At 43.2% G+C, this 16,724-nt stretch overlaps 1 protein-coding gene across 2 annotated transcripts in view; it reads right to left on the reverse strand.

The window, feature by feature from the left end:
• The window catches only part of LOC135515759 (serine-rich coiled-coil domain-containing protein 1-like), a 114,162-nt gene that overhangs the window by 96,736 nt on the left and 702 nt on the right, over positions 1 to 16,724 (reverse strand). For both annotated transcript variants that reach the window (XM_064939512.1, XM_064939590.1), the window contains exons 2-3: positions 10,797 to 12,070; positions 6,881 to 7,074 (exon numbers count right to left, since the gene is read on the reverse strand). In XM_064939512.1, coding sequence (XP_064795584.1) covers positions 6,881 to 7,074; positions 10,797 to 12,045 — 1,443 coding nt within the window. In that variant the 5' untranslated portion in view covers positions 12,046 to 12,070. The remainder of the gene's footprint in view (positions 1 to 6,880; positions 7,075 to 10,796; positions 12,071 to 16,724) is intronic.

A 16,724-nucleotide genomic window follows, 5' to 3' on the forward strand; every position in this document is an offset into this window, starting at 1 on the left:
AGATACAAGTCAATAACACTATTTGACGTGTTAAATAAGCTTTTAATTTGACACGTCAAATAACACAGTTCTATTAAAGAATGTTGTGTGTTCTAAATTTGCACGTGTAATCCAAGCGCCACCACTACTATCAGTAGCACTGTCAAAGCTGTACAAAAAAGTCTGCAAACAAGCAAATACCGGTCATGAACGATGTGTTTACAATATCGCGTTGGTAATATAGCATTACTTGTTCAACCGCAACTTCTGGGATGGGTAGCTAGCTAGCATTAGCTTGATACCTAGCTAGAACCAATACAACCAGCCTGAAAACAACGACCAGTAGAAACTGCAGTCATTTTCATTATTCTTAGCAATGATTTAGGAATCCTTGTAAGTATTAGCCAGGTAGACACTTCGCCTATTGAAATTTAACTTCAGTTCATGAAAATAAAACAGATAGCCAGCCACTTAACCCTGTTGCCCAAAGCTAACATTATAAGCAGCCAGCTAGCTTCATCTGTCTAGTGAGGCTCGACCGGACCGGGTTATGTGTTGTGAAGTTGGCCACAATAAGGATTAGGCACCATAGTGGAATTTGCGGTTTGCCTTTATAATAAAAGTACCACTTTGAAAGTGATGCAGAAGGTTACAATTGGTGGAATCATGCCATATTTAGACTAGATAATGTTAAACATGGTTGGAATGTGAAGCAATGAAATGGGGTATCAGTCTACTTGGTGACACCCACAGAACACAACTGAAGAGTTTAGGCAAATATTAGCGTTGTAGCTCTTATCGCGGGACTGTGACTGTGTGAAATCACCTCCCCAGTCAGCCTATTGTGTGTATTGACATTCATATTGCACTGTACAGCTTTACCTAAGGATTGGGGATCAGTGAAATGGGGTATCAGTCTACTCAATACCCAAGATATTTTTTCCAGTTATCAGACTCCAAAACATCCACGCAGTATTGTTTTTCCTCAGGAATAGTGTTCAATACACATACACTACCGTTCAAAAGTTTGGGGTCACTTAGAAATGTCCTTGTTTTTGAAAGAAAAGCACATTTTTTTGCCCATTAAAATAACATCAAATTGATCCGAAATACAGTGTAGACATTGTTAAATGTTGTAAATAACGATTGTAGCTGGAAACGGCAGATTTTTATGGAATATCTACATAGGCGTACAGAGGCCCATTATCAGCAACTATCACTCCTGTGTTCCAATGGCAAGTTGTGTTAGCTAATCAAAGTGGATCATTTTAAAGGGCTAATTGATCATTGGAAAACCCTTTTGCAAATATGTTAGCACAGCTGAAAACTGTTGTACTGATTAATAACTTTTCAATTTCAAAACTGTGCACTCTCAAACAATAGCAATGGTATTCTTTCACTGTAATAGCTATTGTAAATTGGACAGTGCTGTTAGATAAACAAGAATTAAAGCTTTCTGACAATATCAGATATGTCTATGTCCTGGGAAATGTTCTTGTAACTTACAACCTCATACTAATCGCACTAGCTTACGTTAACTCAACCGTCCCGCAGGACACCAATCCTGAAAAAGTTTTAAAGAAGCAATATAACTAACCTTCTTTATACGAGTTGAGTATCTGGAGCACCAGCATTTGTGGGTTCGATTACAGGCTCAAAATGACCAAAAACAAAGACTTTCTTCTGAAACTCGTCAGTCTATTATTGTTCTGAGAAATGAAGGCAATTCCATGTGAGAAATTGCCAAGAAACTGAAGATCTCGTACAATGCTGTGTACTACTCTCTTCACAGAACAGCGCAAACTGGCGCTAACCAGAATAGAAAGAGGAGTGGGAGGCCCCGGCACACAACTGAGCAAGAGGACAAGTACATTAGAGTGTCTCGTTTGAGAAACAGATGCCTCACAAGTCCTCAACTGACAGCTTCATTAAATAGTACATGCAAAACACCCATCTCAACGTCAACAGTGAAGAGGCGACCACGGGATGCTGGCTTTCTAGGCAGAGTTGCAAAGAAAAAGCCATATCTCAGACTGGCCAATAAAAAGAAAAGATTAAGATGAGCAAAAGAACACACAAACTGGACAGGGGAACTCTGCCTAGAAGGCCAGCATCTCAGAGTCGCCTCTTTGTTGTTGACGTTGAGACTGGTGTTCAGATATCGGTATCGGCCAAAATGTAATATCGGTGCATCACTACTTTGAAAATTTCTTCAAGTGCAGTCGCAAAAACCATCAAGCACTATGATGAAACTGGCTCTTATGAGGACCGCCAAAGGAAAGGAAGACCCAGAGTTACCTCTGCTGCAGAGGATAAGTTCATTAAAATTAACTGCAACTCAGATTGCAGCCCAAATAAATGCTTCACAGAGGTCAAGTAACAGACACATCTCAACATCAACTGTTCAGAGGAGAAATCAGGCTTTCATGGTCAAATTGCTGCAAAGAAACCACTAATAAAGGACACCAATAAGAAGAAGAGACTTGCTTGGGCCAAGAAACACGAGCAATGGACATTAGACCGGTGGAAATCTGTCCTTTGGTCTGATGACTCCACATTTTAGATTTTTGGTTCCAACCGTCGTGTTTTTGTGAGACACAGAGTAGGTGAACGGATGATCGCCGCATGTGTGGTTCCCACCGTGAAGCATGGAGGAGGTGTGATGGTGCTTTGCTGGTGACACCGTCTGTGATTTATTTAGAATTCCAGGCACACTTAACCAGCATGGCTACAACAGCATTCTGCAGTGATACACCATCCCAACTGGTTTGCTCTTAGTGGGACTATCATTTGTTTTTCAACAGGACAATGACCCAAAACACCTCCAGGCTGTTTAAGGGCTATTTGACCAAGAAGGAGAGTGATGGAGTGCTGCATCAGATGACCTGGCCTCCACAATCACCCCAACCGCAACCCAATTGAGATGGTTTGGGATGAATTGGACCGCAGAGTGAAGGAAAAGCATCCAACAAGTGCTCAGCATGTGTGGGAACTCCTTCAAGACTGTTGGAAAAGCATTCCAGGTGAAACATAAAATATATTTTGATTTGTTTAACACTTTTTTGGTTACTATATAATTCTATATGTGTTAGTTCATAGTTTTGATGTCTTGACTATTATTCTACAATGTAGAAAACAATGAATGAGTAGGTGTCCAATCTTTTGACTGGTGCTGTATATATGTGATTATAGCAGACGCTATTATCCAGAGTGACTTACATCAGTGCATACATTTTCATTTGGCTGGCCCTAGCAGGAATCAAAGCCACGACCCTGACGTTGCTAGCACCAACCACTGTCCTGTAGCACTACTGTACAGGAGTGTAGTGGAAGCACCTACCAGGCTGTCCTGTCCTATAATTTATGGTAACTAGGGTTACAAAGAGGGGATATTACTGTTAACTTTTTTACAAATAAACTACCAACATTTTAGTAACTTTAAAGTTTTTTATTTTAATTTTATAAAATTACATTTCGTGACCTTTTTTGTTACTTCAGATTATCACAGGTGTCTAATTATCTATGTGTGGCCACATAACATGTAAAATAATCTAATACAATAATATATATATATTTCTTTATGACAAATTAATGACAAAGCTGTCAAACAAGATCCACGTCATTTACGTGAAGAGAAGGCAGAGAAAAAGGGGCCAGAGGGCGGGCTGACTTCTGCTAGCAAACGTGCAATCTTTGGGAAATAAAATCGATCACCTACAAGGAAGATTAAACTACCAACGGGACATTCAAAACTGTACTATCTTGTGCTTCACGGAGTCGTGGCTGAACGACAACATTACCAACATAGAGCTGGCTGGTTATACGCTGTACCAGCAGGATAGAACAGTGGCGTCTGGTAAGACAAGGGGCGGCGGACTAGGTATTTTTGCAAATAACAACTGGTGTACGATATCTAAGGTAGTCTCGAGCTATTGCTTATGATAAGCTGTAGACCACACTATCAACCTATAGAGTTTTCATCTGTATTTTTCGTAGCTGTCTACATACCACCACAGACTGATGCTGGCACTAAGACCACACTCAATGAGCTGTATTCCGCCATAAGCAAACAGGAAAACACTCACCCAGAAGCGGCGCCCCTACTAGCTGGGGAAGTGAATGCAGGGAAACTTAAATCCGTCTAACCAAATTTCCATCAGCATGTTAAATGTGCAACCAGAGAAGAAAAAACTCTGGACCACCTTTACTCCACACACAAAGACGCATACAAAGCTCTCCCTCGCCCTCCATTTGGCAAATCTGACCACAATTCTATCCTCCTGATTCCTGCTTACAAGCTAAAATTAAAGCAGGAAGCACCAGTGACTTGATCAATAAATAAGTGGTCAGATGAAGCAGATGCTAAGCTACAGGACTGTTTTGCTAGCACAGACTGGAATGTGTTCCGGGATTCCTCCGATGGCATTGAGGAGTATACCACATCTGTCATGTCTTATTATGTCTGTTCCTGTCCTTTCTCTTCACTCTGTCTCTCTCTGCTGGTCTTATTAGGTTACCTTCTCTTTCTCTCCTTCTCCAGCTGTTCCTCATCTCCCCTAACTAGCTCATTCACCCTTTCCCCACCTGTTCCCTTTTTTCCCTCTGATTAGGTCTCTATTTCTCTCTCTGTTCCTGCTACTTTCGGTGTCAGATTCTCGTTTGTGTTTCTCATGCCAGAAGCAAGCTATCGTCTCGTTTGCTTCCACCTAGTCCTATCCTGTCGGAGTCTGCCTGGCAGGTGCATCCTGCACTCTACTAACTATCTTTTGTTCCATTGACAACGTCGGAAGAGGATCTATGCCATTCCTGTTTTTTCATTAAAAGAACTCTGTTTCTGTTAAAACCGCTTTTGGGTCTTCACTCAAGTACATAACAACATCAGTCATTGGCTTCAGCAACAAGTGCATCGATGACGTAATCAAAAGTGACTGTACGAACATATCCCAATCAGAAGCCATGGATTACAGGCAACATCCGCTCTGAGCTAGAGTTGCCGCTTTCAAGGAGCGGGACGAACTCAGAAGCTTATAAGAAATTCCGCTATGCCCTCCGACGAACCATCAAACAGGCAAAGTGTCAATACAGGACTAAGATCGAATCGTACTACACTGGCTCTGACACTCGTCGGTTGTGGCAGGGCTTGCAAACTATTACAGAATAGAAAGGGAAGCACAGCCGAGAGCTGCCCGGTGACACGAGCCTACCAGACGAGCTAAACTACTTCTATGCTCGCTTCGAGGCAAATAACACTGAAACATGCATGAGAGCACCAGCTTTTCCGGAAGACTATGTGATCACGCTCTCCACAGCCGTTGTGAGTAAGACCTTTAAACAGGTCAACATTCACATGGCCGCAGGGCCAGACGGATTACCAGGACATATACTGCGAGCATGCGCTGACCAACTGGCAAGTGTCTTCACTGACATTTTCAACCCCTCCCTGTCCAAGTCTGTAAGACCAACATGTTTTAAGCAGACCACCATAGTCCCTGTGCCCAAGAACACTAAGGTAACCTGCCTAAATGACTACCGACCCGTAGCACTCACGTCTGTAGCCATTAAGTGCTTTGTAAGGCTGGTCATGGCTCACATCAACACCATTATATCAGAAACCCTAGACCCACTCCAATTTGCATACCGCCCTAACAGAACCACATATGATGCAATCTCTACAGCACTCCACACTGCCCTTTCCCATTTTTACAAAAGGAACACCTATGTGAGAAGTCTATTCATTGACTACAGCTCAGTGCCCGCAACGTTCATCAATAAGCTAAGGACCCTGGGACTAAACACCTCTGCAACTGGATCCTGGACTTCCTGATGGGCTGCTCCAAGGTGGTAAGAGTAGGGCCACATCCGCCACGCTGATCCTCAACACAGTGGCCCCTCAGGGGTGTGTGCTCAGTCCCTTCCTGTACTCCCTGTTCACTCATGACTGCACGGCCAGGCACGACTCCAACACCATCACTAAGTGTGCCAATGACACTAAAGTGGTAGGCCTGATCACTGACAATGACGAGACAGCCTATAGGGAGGGGGTCAGAGACCTGGCCGTGTGGTGCCAGGACAATAACCTCTCCCTCAACGTGATCAAGACAAAGGAGATGATTGTGGACTACAGGAAAAAGAGGCCCGAGCACGCCCCCATTCTCATCAACGGGGCTGTAGTGGAGCAGATTGAGAGCTTCCAGTACCTTGGTGTTCACATCACCAACAAACTACATTGGTCCAAGCACACCAAAACAGTCGTGAAGAGGGCACGACAAAACCTATTCCCCCTCAGGAGACTAAAAAGATTTGGCATGGGTCCTCAGATCCTCAAAAGGTTCTACAGCTGCACCATTGAGAGCATCCTGACTGGTTGCATCACTGCCTGGTATGGCAACTGCTCAGCCTTGATATTGTTATTTTACTGCTGCTCTTTAATTGTTACTTTTATTTCTTATTATTAATCATTTACATTTACATTTAAGTCATTTAGCAGACGCTCTTATCCAGAGCGACTTACAAATTGGTGAATTCACCTTCTGACATCCAGTGGAACAGCCACTTTACAATAGTGCATCTAAATCATTAAAGGGGGGGGGGTGAGAAGGATTACTTATCCTATCCTAGGTATTCCTAGGTATCCTAGGTATTAATCATATATTTTTTTAAACCTCATAGTTGGTTAGGGGCTCATAAGTATGCATTTCACTGTAAGGTCTACACCATTTGGTGCATGTGACTAATACAATTTGATTTTAACATTATGTTATTGAAGTATAAATAACCAAAGTTACCATAGATTGCCATAGAAGATTCTGCTTACTTTGGATTATTACTGGTAGTTTTGCAACCTTCATTGTAACCCTAATGTACTGGACTGCAACTGTACTGTAGTGACGTAAACACCTACCAGGCTGCCCAGCTTGGAGGAGGATGAGTTGTTCCTCTTTCTGAGCAGGACGTTACCCTCGGTGGCGCTGTGGGGCTCTTTGAGGTTGAGGTGGAGCCGCCGCGGCACCCCAGCCCCTTCCGAGGAGGAGCGGAGCCGGCGCTCCATGCGTATCACTTCATGGTAGGGACTGGCGCCGCTGCTGCACATGGACACTGGAGAGGCAGAGCACAAGACAAATAAACAGAAGAGACTGATGTGGAGACCGAGGCAAAACAGAGGCAATAAGACAAGTGAACAGACTGTCCTATTCGACAGTCAAACACAAAAACAAAGACTATCCTACACATTGGGGAAAAACTTAAAAACAAGAAAACAATCGATTGGCTATTGCAAGCCTGGAACGATCCAGTGTTTTGCAACAACAGCTTCACTGATTTCAAGGAGCCAGATGATTTTGGGTCATCTTTACACTAACGTAAAGGTATTTTTTTCAATGTAGTGATGGAATTGCTATTTGCGCACAATTGGCTCAGCGTCGTCCGCGTTAGGGGAGGGTTTGGCCGGGCAGGGATGTCCTTGTCCCATCGCGCTCTAGCGACACCTGTGGTGGGCGGGCGCATGCGCGCTGACACGGTTGCCAGGTGTACAGTGTTTCCTCTGACACATTGGTGTGGCTGGCTTCCGGGTTAAGCGGGCATTGTGTCAAGAAGCAGTGCAGCTTGGCTGGTTTGTGTTTCAGAGGACGCGCAGCTCTCGACCTTTGCCTCTCCCGAGTCCGTAAGGAGTTGCAGCCATGGGACAACTACCAATTAAATACCACAGAATTGGGGAGAAAATAATAATAAATACACTTTAAAAAAGTTATTTACAATGACGGCCTACTCCGGCCAAACCCGCACGACACTGGGCCAATTGTGCGCCGCCCTATGGGACTCCCAATCACGGCCGGATGTGATACAGCCTGGATAAAATAACTGTTTTAAGTTCTCATACGCTTACAATTTTTTTTTTTAAAACTTTTGCTTGAATATTTGCAAAGATTATATTGGTTGTGATCTTTGCAAAATAACTATTTTGGTGCAGCAGTTGTTAGCTAGAATGCTAATGCTCATTGACATAGGCTATAGTGTCACGCCCACTCACACTCCCCCTCTCCGGTGCTCGATGTGGCCAGTCTCCTAACCATCGGTCCTGTCAACCCATCCTCACGCCCACTTGGTAACCTTCATTACGCACCCCTGGACTTCATCACCTCCTTGATTACTTCCCCTTCATAGGGCACTCTGTTGTTATAACCCACCAGAAAATATTGTTTCTGTTTCCATGTTCAGACACTTTTCTTGTTTTGTATCATTCTTTGGCATTAAACTCACTAATTGCACTTGCTTTCTAACTCCCTGCACCTACGTTACATGTAGCAAAAGCTAGCCAAAGAGCTATTTTACAGGTTGAAGTGTTTTTATTTTTTTAAAGTATAATGCAGTTGATTTGCGTTGATGACAGACATATTAAGCAGGACATTCATACAAGCCTTAAAATCCAATTATAATCCAAAAGTAGTATGAAATGCACTCAAACGCAACATGTAAATAGAGGATTTTTTTGCTGCCGTTCTATAAGAAATCCCCCATGTTCTGCCGCCAACTTGGGTGCATCGCCCTCGTGCGGCAATATTTGCAAATGCAGAAAGGGGTCTATTGGCTACTTAGCTTATTCAAGCCTGTCTCAAAATACAACACTGCCCCTTTTAAGACAGAAAAAAAGCTCTTTATCTGACTTGCTTTTCAAAGAGGGCTAGAAATGCACATTTTGTGCTCTTGTACGAAACAACCACTCCCCCATTGCTGAATAGAAATTAGCTATAACTGGGCTAATAACTCACTTACTAGCAAAGAATATGAACAAATGTACACACGTGGCTACATGCAGCTCTGGCTTTGATCTCAAAACAAGCGCATCTGCTCACGACCACTCATGCTGTAAACACAGTTCAGTTCAAAGTGAACGGCACAGATCCATATATGAAAATGGTCTATTTGCATATAGGGCTCCCATAACTCTGGTTATGGCACACCGGTCTGTGTAGAGTATGGGCCTAAGTCATGCCTGTCAGTGGAATATGATCATACTTCAATGAACTCTGCCTACAAGAAAATATTGTTTGTTTTATTTCAGTATGTTGCACTGAAAAGGTTGAATATTGTGTTGATTCGATCACAATTCCCACAGTATAGGGAAACGTTGATAGTGTTAACTAAAGGGGAAAACTCTAGAACGTTGATAGTGTTAACTAAAGGAGAAAACTCTAGAACGTTGATAGTGTTAACTAAAGGGGAAAGCTCTAGAACACTGATAGTGTTAACTAAAGGGGAAAACTCTAGAACGTTGATAGTGTTAACTAAAGGGGAAAACTCTAGAACATTGATAGTGTTAACTAAAGGGGAAAACTCTAGAACGTTGACAGTGTTAACTAAAGGGGAAAACTCTAGAACGTTGATAGTGTTAACTAAAGGGGAAAACTCTAGAACATTGATAGTGTTAACTAAAGGGGAAAACTCTAGAACGTTGATAGTGTTAACTAAAGGGGAAAACTCTAGAACATTGATAGTGTTAACTAAAGGGGAAAACTCTATAAAATTGATAGTGTTAACTAAAGGGGAAAACTCTAGAACATTGAATGAAGTTCAATCTTGTGCTTCTCTGAGCAGGGTGATATTTCTTCTGCACAGCAGTCCCGGGGGCTGAGTGCAGCTTAGTTGGAATCACTACAAAGTAGCCCAAGAAATAGGCTTTACAAAATAAAAAAATGAACAACAAAAGGGATGTGTTATCATTATGGATTGCCTAACACCGCCCACAACCAGTAGGCTAACTAATACTACTAACACACAGTTGTCTCAAGGAAAACTTTTCAGACATAATCATATTCAAAGCACTGTTCAAGTTTGGCAGGGGAACTCAAGTTTAGTGGGCTGTTTCAGAAAAACATAGCCAAAGTCTAGCAATTCTCCCAGTAGCTGTTATCCACGTGTAACTAGAGCAGGGCTCTTCAAACCTGCTTCTACAGAGCTACAGTCCTGTAGGTTTTCACTCCAACCCTAATCTAGCAAACCTGATTCGAATGATTAGCTGGATGATAAGCTGAATCAGGGTTGGAGCAAAAACCTACAGGAGGGTAGCTCTCCAGATACAGGACTGTTTTGCAAACATTCCATAACTGCAGCTGGCAGTAAATCCCCAACCTTGGCTTTATACCTGTTTATTAAAAATAAAGAGAGTCGCACATTTATAGGGTAAAACACCAACATTTCGGCATCACTGTGACTCCACTGTGCCTGTTCAGACAATACCCTCCAGGTGGCAGTAAATAGGCAACCTTGGCTTCATTCCTGTTCAGACAATACCATCCAGGTGGCAGTGTGCACTCTTTCAGTTTGTTTACCAACTCATAGAAGTAGTAGTAGAACAAAATTGACAACTTCTGTGTGCTCACAGATGCCATAAAGGGAGCGATACAATGTTGGGATCTCAATGAATAGAGCCTACATTGTCTAAGGAAACCGCTGTCCATTGGTTAATACCTTTATGAAGAAATAGTTCCCACTGTACATGGAACTAAAATAGTGCTGCCTATCAGCCATGTAAATCTGACTCTGGTACTTCCTGATTTCTGCATCATCCAACAAAGAGTACATAAAGCATAGCCTTCCTTTCAGACTAGGTCTATTCGTCTGCCTTCTACATGTGTAATCAGTGTGAAGTTTGAATAGAAAATGTTGGCGATCGAAACGCAAGCGTGCAAACATTTTGGCCAAATATACTTGGTCAAGGATCTACATAGAGCAGTGCCCCTCCTCTCTGCATTATCAATGACAATCACATAGAGGTAGATCAGTACTTCACATGTGGATACATAAACGTCTTTAGTTCTTACCTGTGTGGGGTTTCCTCAGGTGGCATGATCTGAGTTCATGTCTACCGCAGCACGCTCCCTTCCCTGGTTCCTGGATGAGTACAGAGTTCCTGGACCTCCTCTCAGACTGCTCTGGATTGGAATGGTAGCCTTTACTACGCACTGGGCCTGCCTCGCTCTCACTAGTCTCCGTCTGCTCTGGTCTCACCTCTTCCTCCACCACCGGCACATCCTCCTTCTCCTCTTCCCCCTCTTCCTTATATTCCTGTGATTGTTGTTGTTGCGGTGGCATTGGTGTTGTTGCAGCTGATGCTGGCCTTGTGACAGGAATTGCAGTCTCACACTCCGTGGTGTTGGCTGTGCTGGTGTCTGGCAGGAGGGGCTTGTCTGTGGCAGCTTGGGCAGGCGTGAAGAACACTTGGGATGTAGAGACGACATGGCTGAAGTTGCTGTCTGGTGGGTCGGCTGGGCTGGGTGCGGATAGCGCATCCACCTCGGACACAGTGTCCTCTGTGATGGGGACATTAAACTCAGAGGGTGTGAGGGCTGTGGTGTGGTCCTCAGACAGCATGGGCGACTGCAGGGAGCTCTCCCCCAGCAGCTCGCCTGGCCACGATCCCAGGTTACCCCCGGACGTTGGGGGCTCTATGCTCACCTCTGGGGGCTTGCACTGCTCAGAGTTCTTGGAGAAGCGGTGGTGTGCAGAGAATGACTTGGGCAGCAGCTGTTTCTTCTGCCTGTATGAGCGTTTGCTGCCGCCGCTGTAGTCTTCCAGAAACCCAGAGTCGTCTCCCTCATTGGTAGCTGAGCTGATGCATTTGATGAACACATTCCTATTGGCCGTGGAAGACACCTTTTCAAAGTCCTCCGTCTGCGAGCGGGTGATCTTCTTCTGCCGGTGGCCCCCGAAGCCAAATGAGTGCCGCGTCTTGGCCCGTGGAGGCCCAGCGCCATCGTGGAAGCCCATCTGAGGGTTGGCCTGGCTGCCGTTAGAGTCGTGGGCTGGATCTAGCGGAGGGGTCTGGATGCGTGGTGGTTCGCTGTTCCTCTTGCTGCTGAAGCGGATGGAGGGCGTGCGGAACAGGCTGCGACGTTTGCCCGTGCTGCTGTTGCTAGAGTTGGTGCTGGTGGGGGACGAGGTGTGGATGCCATGGCCCACGCCGCCTGAGGATGGGGAGGAGGGCAACGAGTCCTGCCTCTTACTCAAGCTCCTCCTGAAGATGGGCAGCCTGGAGACGAGCGTGGAGCGGCACGACCCTGATTCGCCCATCAAGGTTAAGCAGCAGTCAGTCACTCTGCAAAACAGACATCCCATCACAGTCAGAGAGTGAGACACAGTAAAAGGGCTTCAGGTTGATTTTTTTTTAAAAGGTCCCATCAAAAACAAAAATGTTCTGTGAACCTATAATTTCAAGTAGGCTATAAATGAATTGGAATAAGCTCGGTTATAGGTTAGGCTATAGGCTGGACTAAGCCTATGCGGTAATAAGTTGTTTTACCCATGGGCCTTCAAGTAAGGAATATTTCCATTAACTTTAACATATCTTTCAATCAATAGGACAGAGAAAAATCCAGTTAGACCAGTAGGCAGTTTTGTGAAGACAATACCCTAAATCATAGACATGGTTGGTTCACACAACATAAATCAATTACCCTATAGGCTACTTAATACATAAATAATAACTCCCTTTAATATCTAGGCCTGTTCAAATAGAATGTGTTGCATATCCAGGTTAGAAATGTCCTAGGAGGGTATTATCAAACTTTATTATCAAAGTTTTACATTCCAGCAAACTTCCTTATCTGTAACTAAATCTACCTCAAAGTCCCACAGAGATAATAGCCTAAACCAGAGATACTGTACTCTGGTCTGTTTTCACACAGTTAGACTAGTGTGGCATTTCTATGTAAAAGGACCCATGAGCACTGTTAACTTGATTATGCCACTCTTAGTGCAAATTTAGAAATTAAAAAGACCTAGCTAGTCAACAGGTTCCTTTAAAAATTGCAATTAATTGTTTTATATCTAATTTAAAAAAAAACATGGACTTTAAGTTGGAAGCATTTGTGGAAAACACTATTTGGGAGATGCTAGATAAATGTACGAAGGCGAATCTGCTTATCATTGCAAAACATTATGACATCAAAGTGGCACATGCCGATTCAAGAGCATTTGTCAAAGAGTTAGTCTACAGTGCATTCGGAAAATATTCTGACCCCTTCACTTTTTCTGCATTTTTGTTATGTTACAGCCTTATTCTAAAATTGCTTAAATCAAAAAAGATCCTCAGCAATCTACACACAATACTCCATAATGACAAAGCGAAAACAGGTTTAGATTTTTTTTGCAAATGTATTAAAAATAAAAACAGATACCTTATTTACATATGTATTCAGACCATTTGCTATGAGACTTGAAATTGAGCTCAGGTGCATCCTGTTTCCATTGATCATCCTTGAGATGTTTCTACAACTTGATTGGAGTCCACCTGTGGAAAATTAAATTGATTGGACATGATTTGGAAAGGCACACATCTCTCTATATAAGGTCCCACAATTGACAGTGCATGTCAGAGCAAAAACTAAGCCATGAGGTGGAAGGAATTGTCCGTAGAGCTCCAAGACAGGATTGTATCCAGGCACAGATCTGGGGATGGGTACCAGACCATTTCTGCAGCATTGAAGGTACCCAAGAACACAGTGGCCTCCATCATTCTTAAATGGAAGAAGTTTTGAACCACTAAGACTCTTACTAGAGCTGGCCTCCCGGGAAAACTGTGCAATCGGAGGAGAAGGGCCTTGGTCAGTGGGGGTGACCAAGAACCCAATGGTCACTCAGACAGACCTATAGAGTTCTTCTATGGAGATGGGAGAAATTTCCAGAAGGACAACCATCTCTGCAGCACTCCACCAATCCACCAACTCTCTGACCATGAGGAACAAGATTCTCTGGTCTGATGAAACCAAGGTTGAACTCCTTGGCCTGAATACCAAGTATCATGTCTGGAGGAAACATGGCACCATCCCTACGGTGAAGCACGGTGGTGGCAGCATCATGCCGTGGGGATGTTTTTCAGCGGCAGGGACTGGGAGACTTGTCAGGATCGAGGCAAAGCTGAATGGAGAAAAGTACAGAGAAATCCTTGATGAAAACCTGCTCCAGAGCGCTCAGCGCCTCAGATTTGGGCGAAAGTTCATCTTCCAACAGGACAATGACCCTAAGCACACAGTCAAGACAATGCAGGAATGGCTTCGGACAAGTCTCTGAATGTCCTTGAGTGGCCCAGCCAGAGCCCGGACTTGAACCCGATCCAACATCTCTGGAGAGACCGGAAAATAGCTGTGCAGCAACGCTCCCCATCCAACCTGACAAAGCTTGAGAGGATCTGCAGAGAAGGGAGAAACTATCCAAATACAGGTGTGGCAAGCTTGTAGAGTCATTCCCAAGAATGCTCATTGCTGTAATCGCTACCAAAGGTGCTTCAACAAAGTACTGAGTAAAGGGTCTGAATACTTATGTAAATGTGATATTTTAATTTTTTTCATAAGTTAGAAAAAATTAATAAAAACCTGTTTTTGCTTTGTCATTATGTGGTATTGCGTGTAGATTGAGGGAAAAAACTATGTAATCAATTTTATAATAAGGCTGTAATGCAACAAAATGTGAAAAAAGTCAAAGGTTCTGAATACTTTGCGAAGGCACTGATGCTCCTCATTACTTTGTACTTTGCACCTCATTCACTCAGCCTATTGAGTCTATTGGTCCTACTCACACAGAACTACCCCAAGCCTTGACCTTTCTCCCCTCTCTCTCCAAATGAAATCCTGCAACTAGTGAGGTCCGGCCACCTGACAACCTGCCTGCTCAACCCCATCCCCTCCTCCCGACCATTTCTGGAGACCATTCTCACTTCCCTCATCAACTCATCCCTGACCACTGGCTGCATCCCCTCTGACTTTAAAATGGCCTGAGTCCCCTCCACTCTTGGATTGCATCCTACCTGGCAGACTGCTCCTACCATGTGATGTGGACAGGATCTGTGTCTGCACCACATACTCTCACTACTGGTGTCCCCAGCGCTTTAATAAGATTCATCAAATTAAATGGCTGCATTAAAATATCAACCGTAGGCTATAGGCCTATTTCAATCATATTGAAATACATTTCATGTTCAATCAATTGAGTACTATTTTGTTACTTGTAGGCTACTGTGTGTATTTGTCTCAATATACCCTCAGTGTACAAAACATTAGGAACACCTTCCTAATATTGAGTTGCACCCCACCCTTCCCCTCAGAACAGCCTCAATTCATCAGTGCATGGACTCTACAAGGTGTCGAAAGCATTCCACAGGGATGCTGGCCCATGTTGACTCTAATGCTTCCCACAGTTGTGTAAAGTTGGCTGGATGTCCTTTGGGTGGTAGACCATTCTTGATACACTCGGGAAACTGTTAAGCGTGAAAAACCCAGCAGTGTTGCAGTTCTTGACACACTCAAACAGGTGCGCCTGGCACCTACTACCATACCCTATTCAAAGGCACTTCAATATTTTGTCTTGCCCATTCACTCTCTGGAACACATTCACAATCCATGTCTCAATTGTCTCAATGCTTAAAAATCCTTATTTAACATGTCTCCTCCCCTTCTTCGAGCCTACACTGATTGAAGTGGATTTAACAGGTGACATCAATAAGGGATCATAGCTTTCACCTTGTCAGTCAGTCAGTCATGGAAAGAGCACTCGGTGTATTTCATAATGTGTAGTCTAACATGTGTAATGATGTGCCAAATCTGTGATTTAGTACATTATTATAGGGTAAGAATTATAATAAACTACCTCAATATTTGCAGCTGTAGGTAGGGCTGTGCAATATAGCCCACAAATCATCTAAAAAAACAATGTTTCAAATTTATGGTCGATTTACGATATCTTTTTTTATATAAAAAAAACAAACCTTTTTCTCCAAATAAGCTTTGTTGCACAATTTAAAGGTCAAAACACTGCATTTAAAACAGTAGGGAATAATATGATTAATTCAGGGATCGTCAAATTATACCTAGGATAAATATAAGCCTTCAATCATAAGACCTCGTGTAATTCACTGAGTGGCAAACAATGTTAATAAATCAAGCACTTAATACACTGGTCATACATATGCTTGACATTGCTGGTGAATGACCAAGTATCCACTACCTGTTGTTTTCTTTTCTCATGATTGATGTTGACAAAGAGGTCTTGAAAATTGGAATTGCTGTTCTGAAAATGCAACAAGCACAAACACGCCATAGACTTGCATCCCAAATGGCACTATTCCCTTTATAGTGCACTATGTTTTTACAGAAGCCATAGTCATTCCATTCAGACCAAGTCTGTATCCAGACAATGTGCCCTTTTTAAGATAAGATAATGTGGTTTGTGATGGCTTGATATGCTGCTATGGTGTATTGCCCATGTCCCAACTAGTCAAGTTATGTAAGGTCTTCCCACAGCTCATTATTCATAGACCTACACCTACATATTTCTCCCCTATTTTAACATTAATGGCAGAAACAAGGTGTATAATAGAATGTGACTGATGGGTGTTTCCTGAATGACAACAGCTTACATGTAACAAAAACAAACTCAACCAGATACTGTACTGCAACTGCTATTGTCTTCATGTAATGAATTAACTAGCTATGCATCATCTCACTAAACACAATGCCCATTAGCGGCTATATGACTCCAAAGACGAGACATTTTACCTATTTCAATTCAAGGCATATACAAGGCACATAACACTTAATCTCATCCTATCCTAACAAGACTAGTTAGGTCTTCAGTTGAATGCAATGCAGTAACTCGGTAGTAACTAGGTAACTATAATGTAATAAATCACGCCGCACAAAACCCCTTCCATAAAGGACACGGAGCAGTACTGTAACGTTAGTAGCTATGACAACTAG

This window comes from Oncorhynchus masou, chromosome 1 (assembly GCF_036934945.1).
Source record: "Oncorhynchus masou masou isolate Uvic2021 chromosome 1, UVic_Omas_1.1, whole genome shotgun sequence".
Classification (NCBI taxonomy): Eukaryota; Metazoa; Chordata; class Actinopteri; order Salmoniformes; family Salmonidae; genus Oncorhynchus; species Oncorhynchus masou.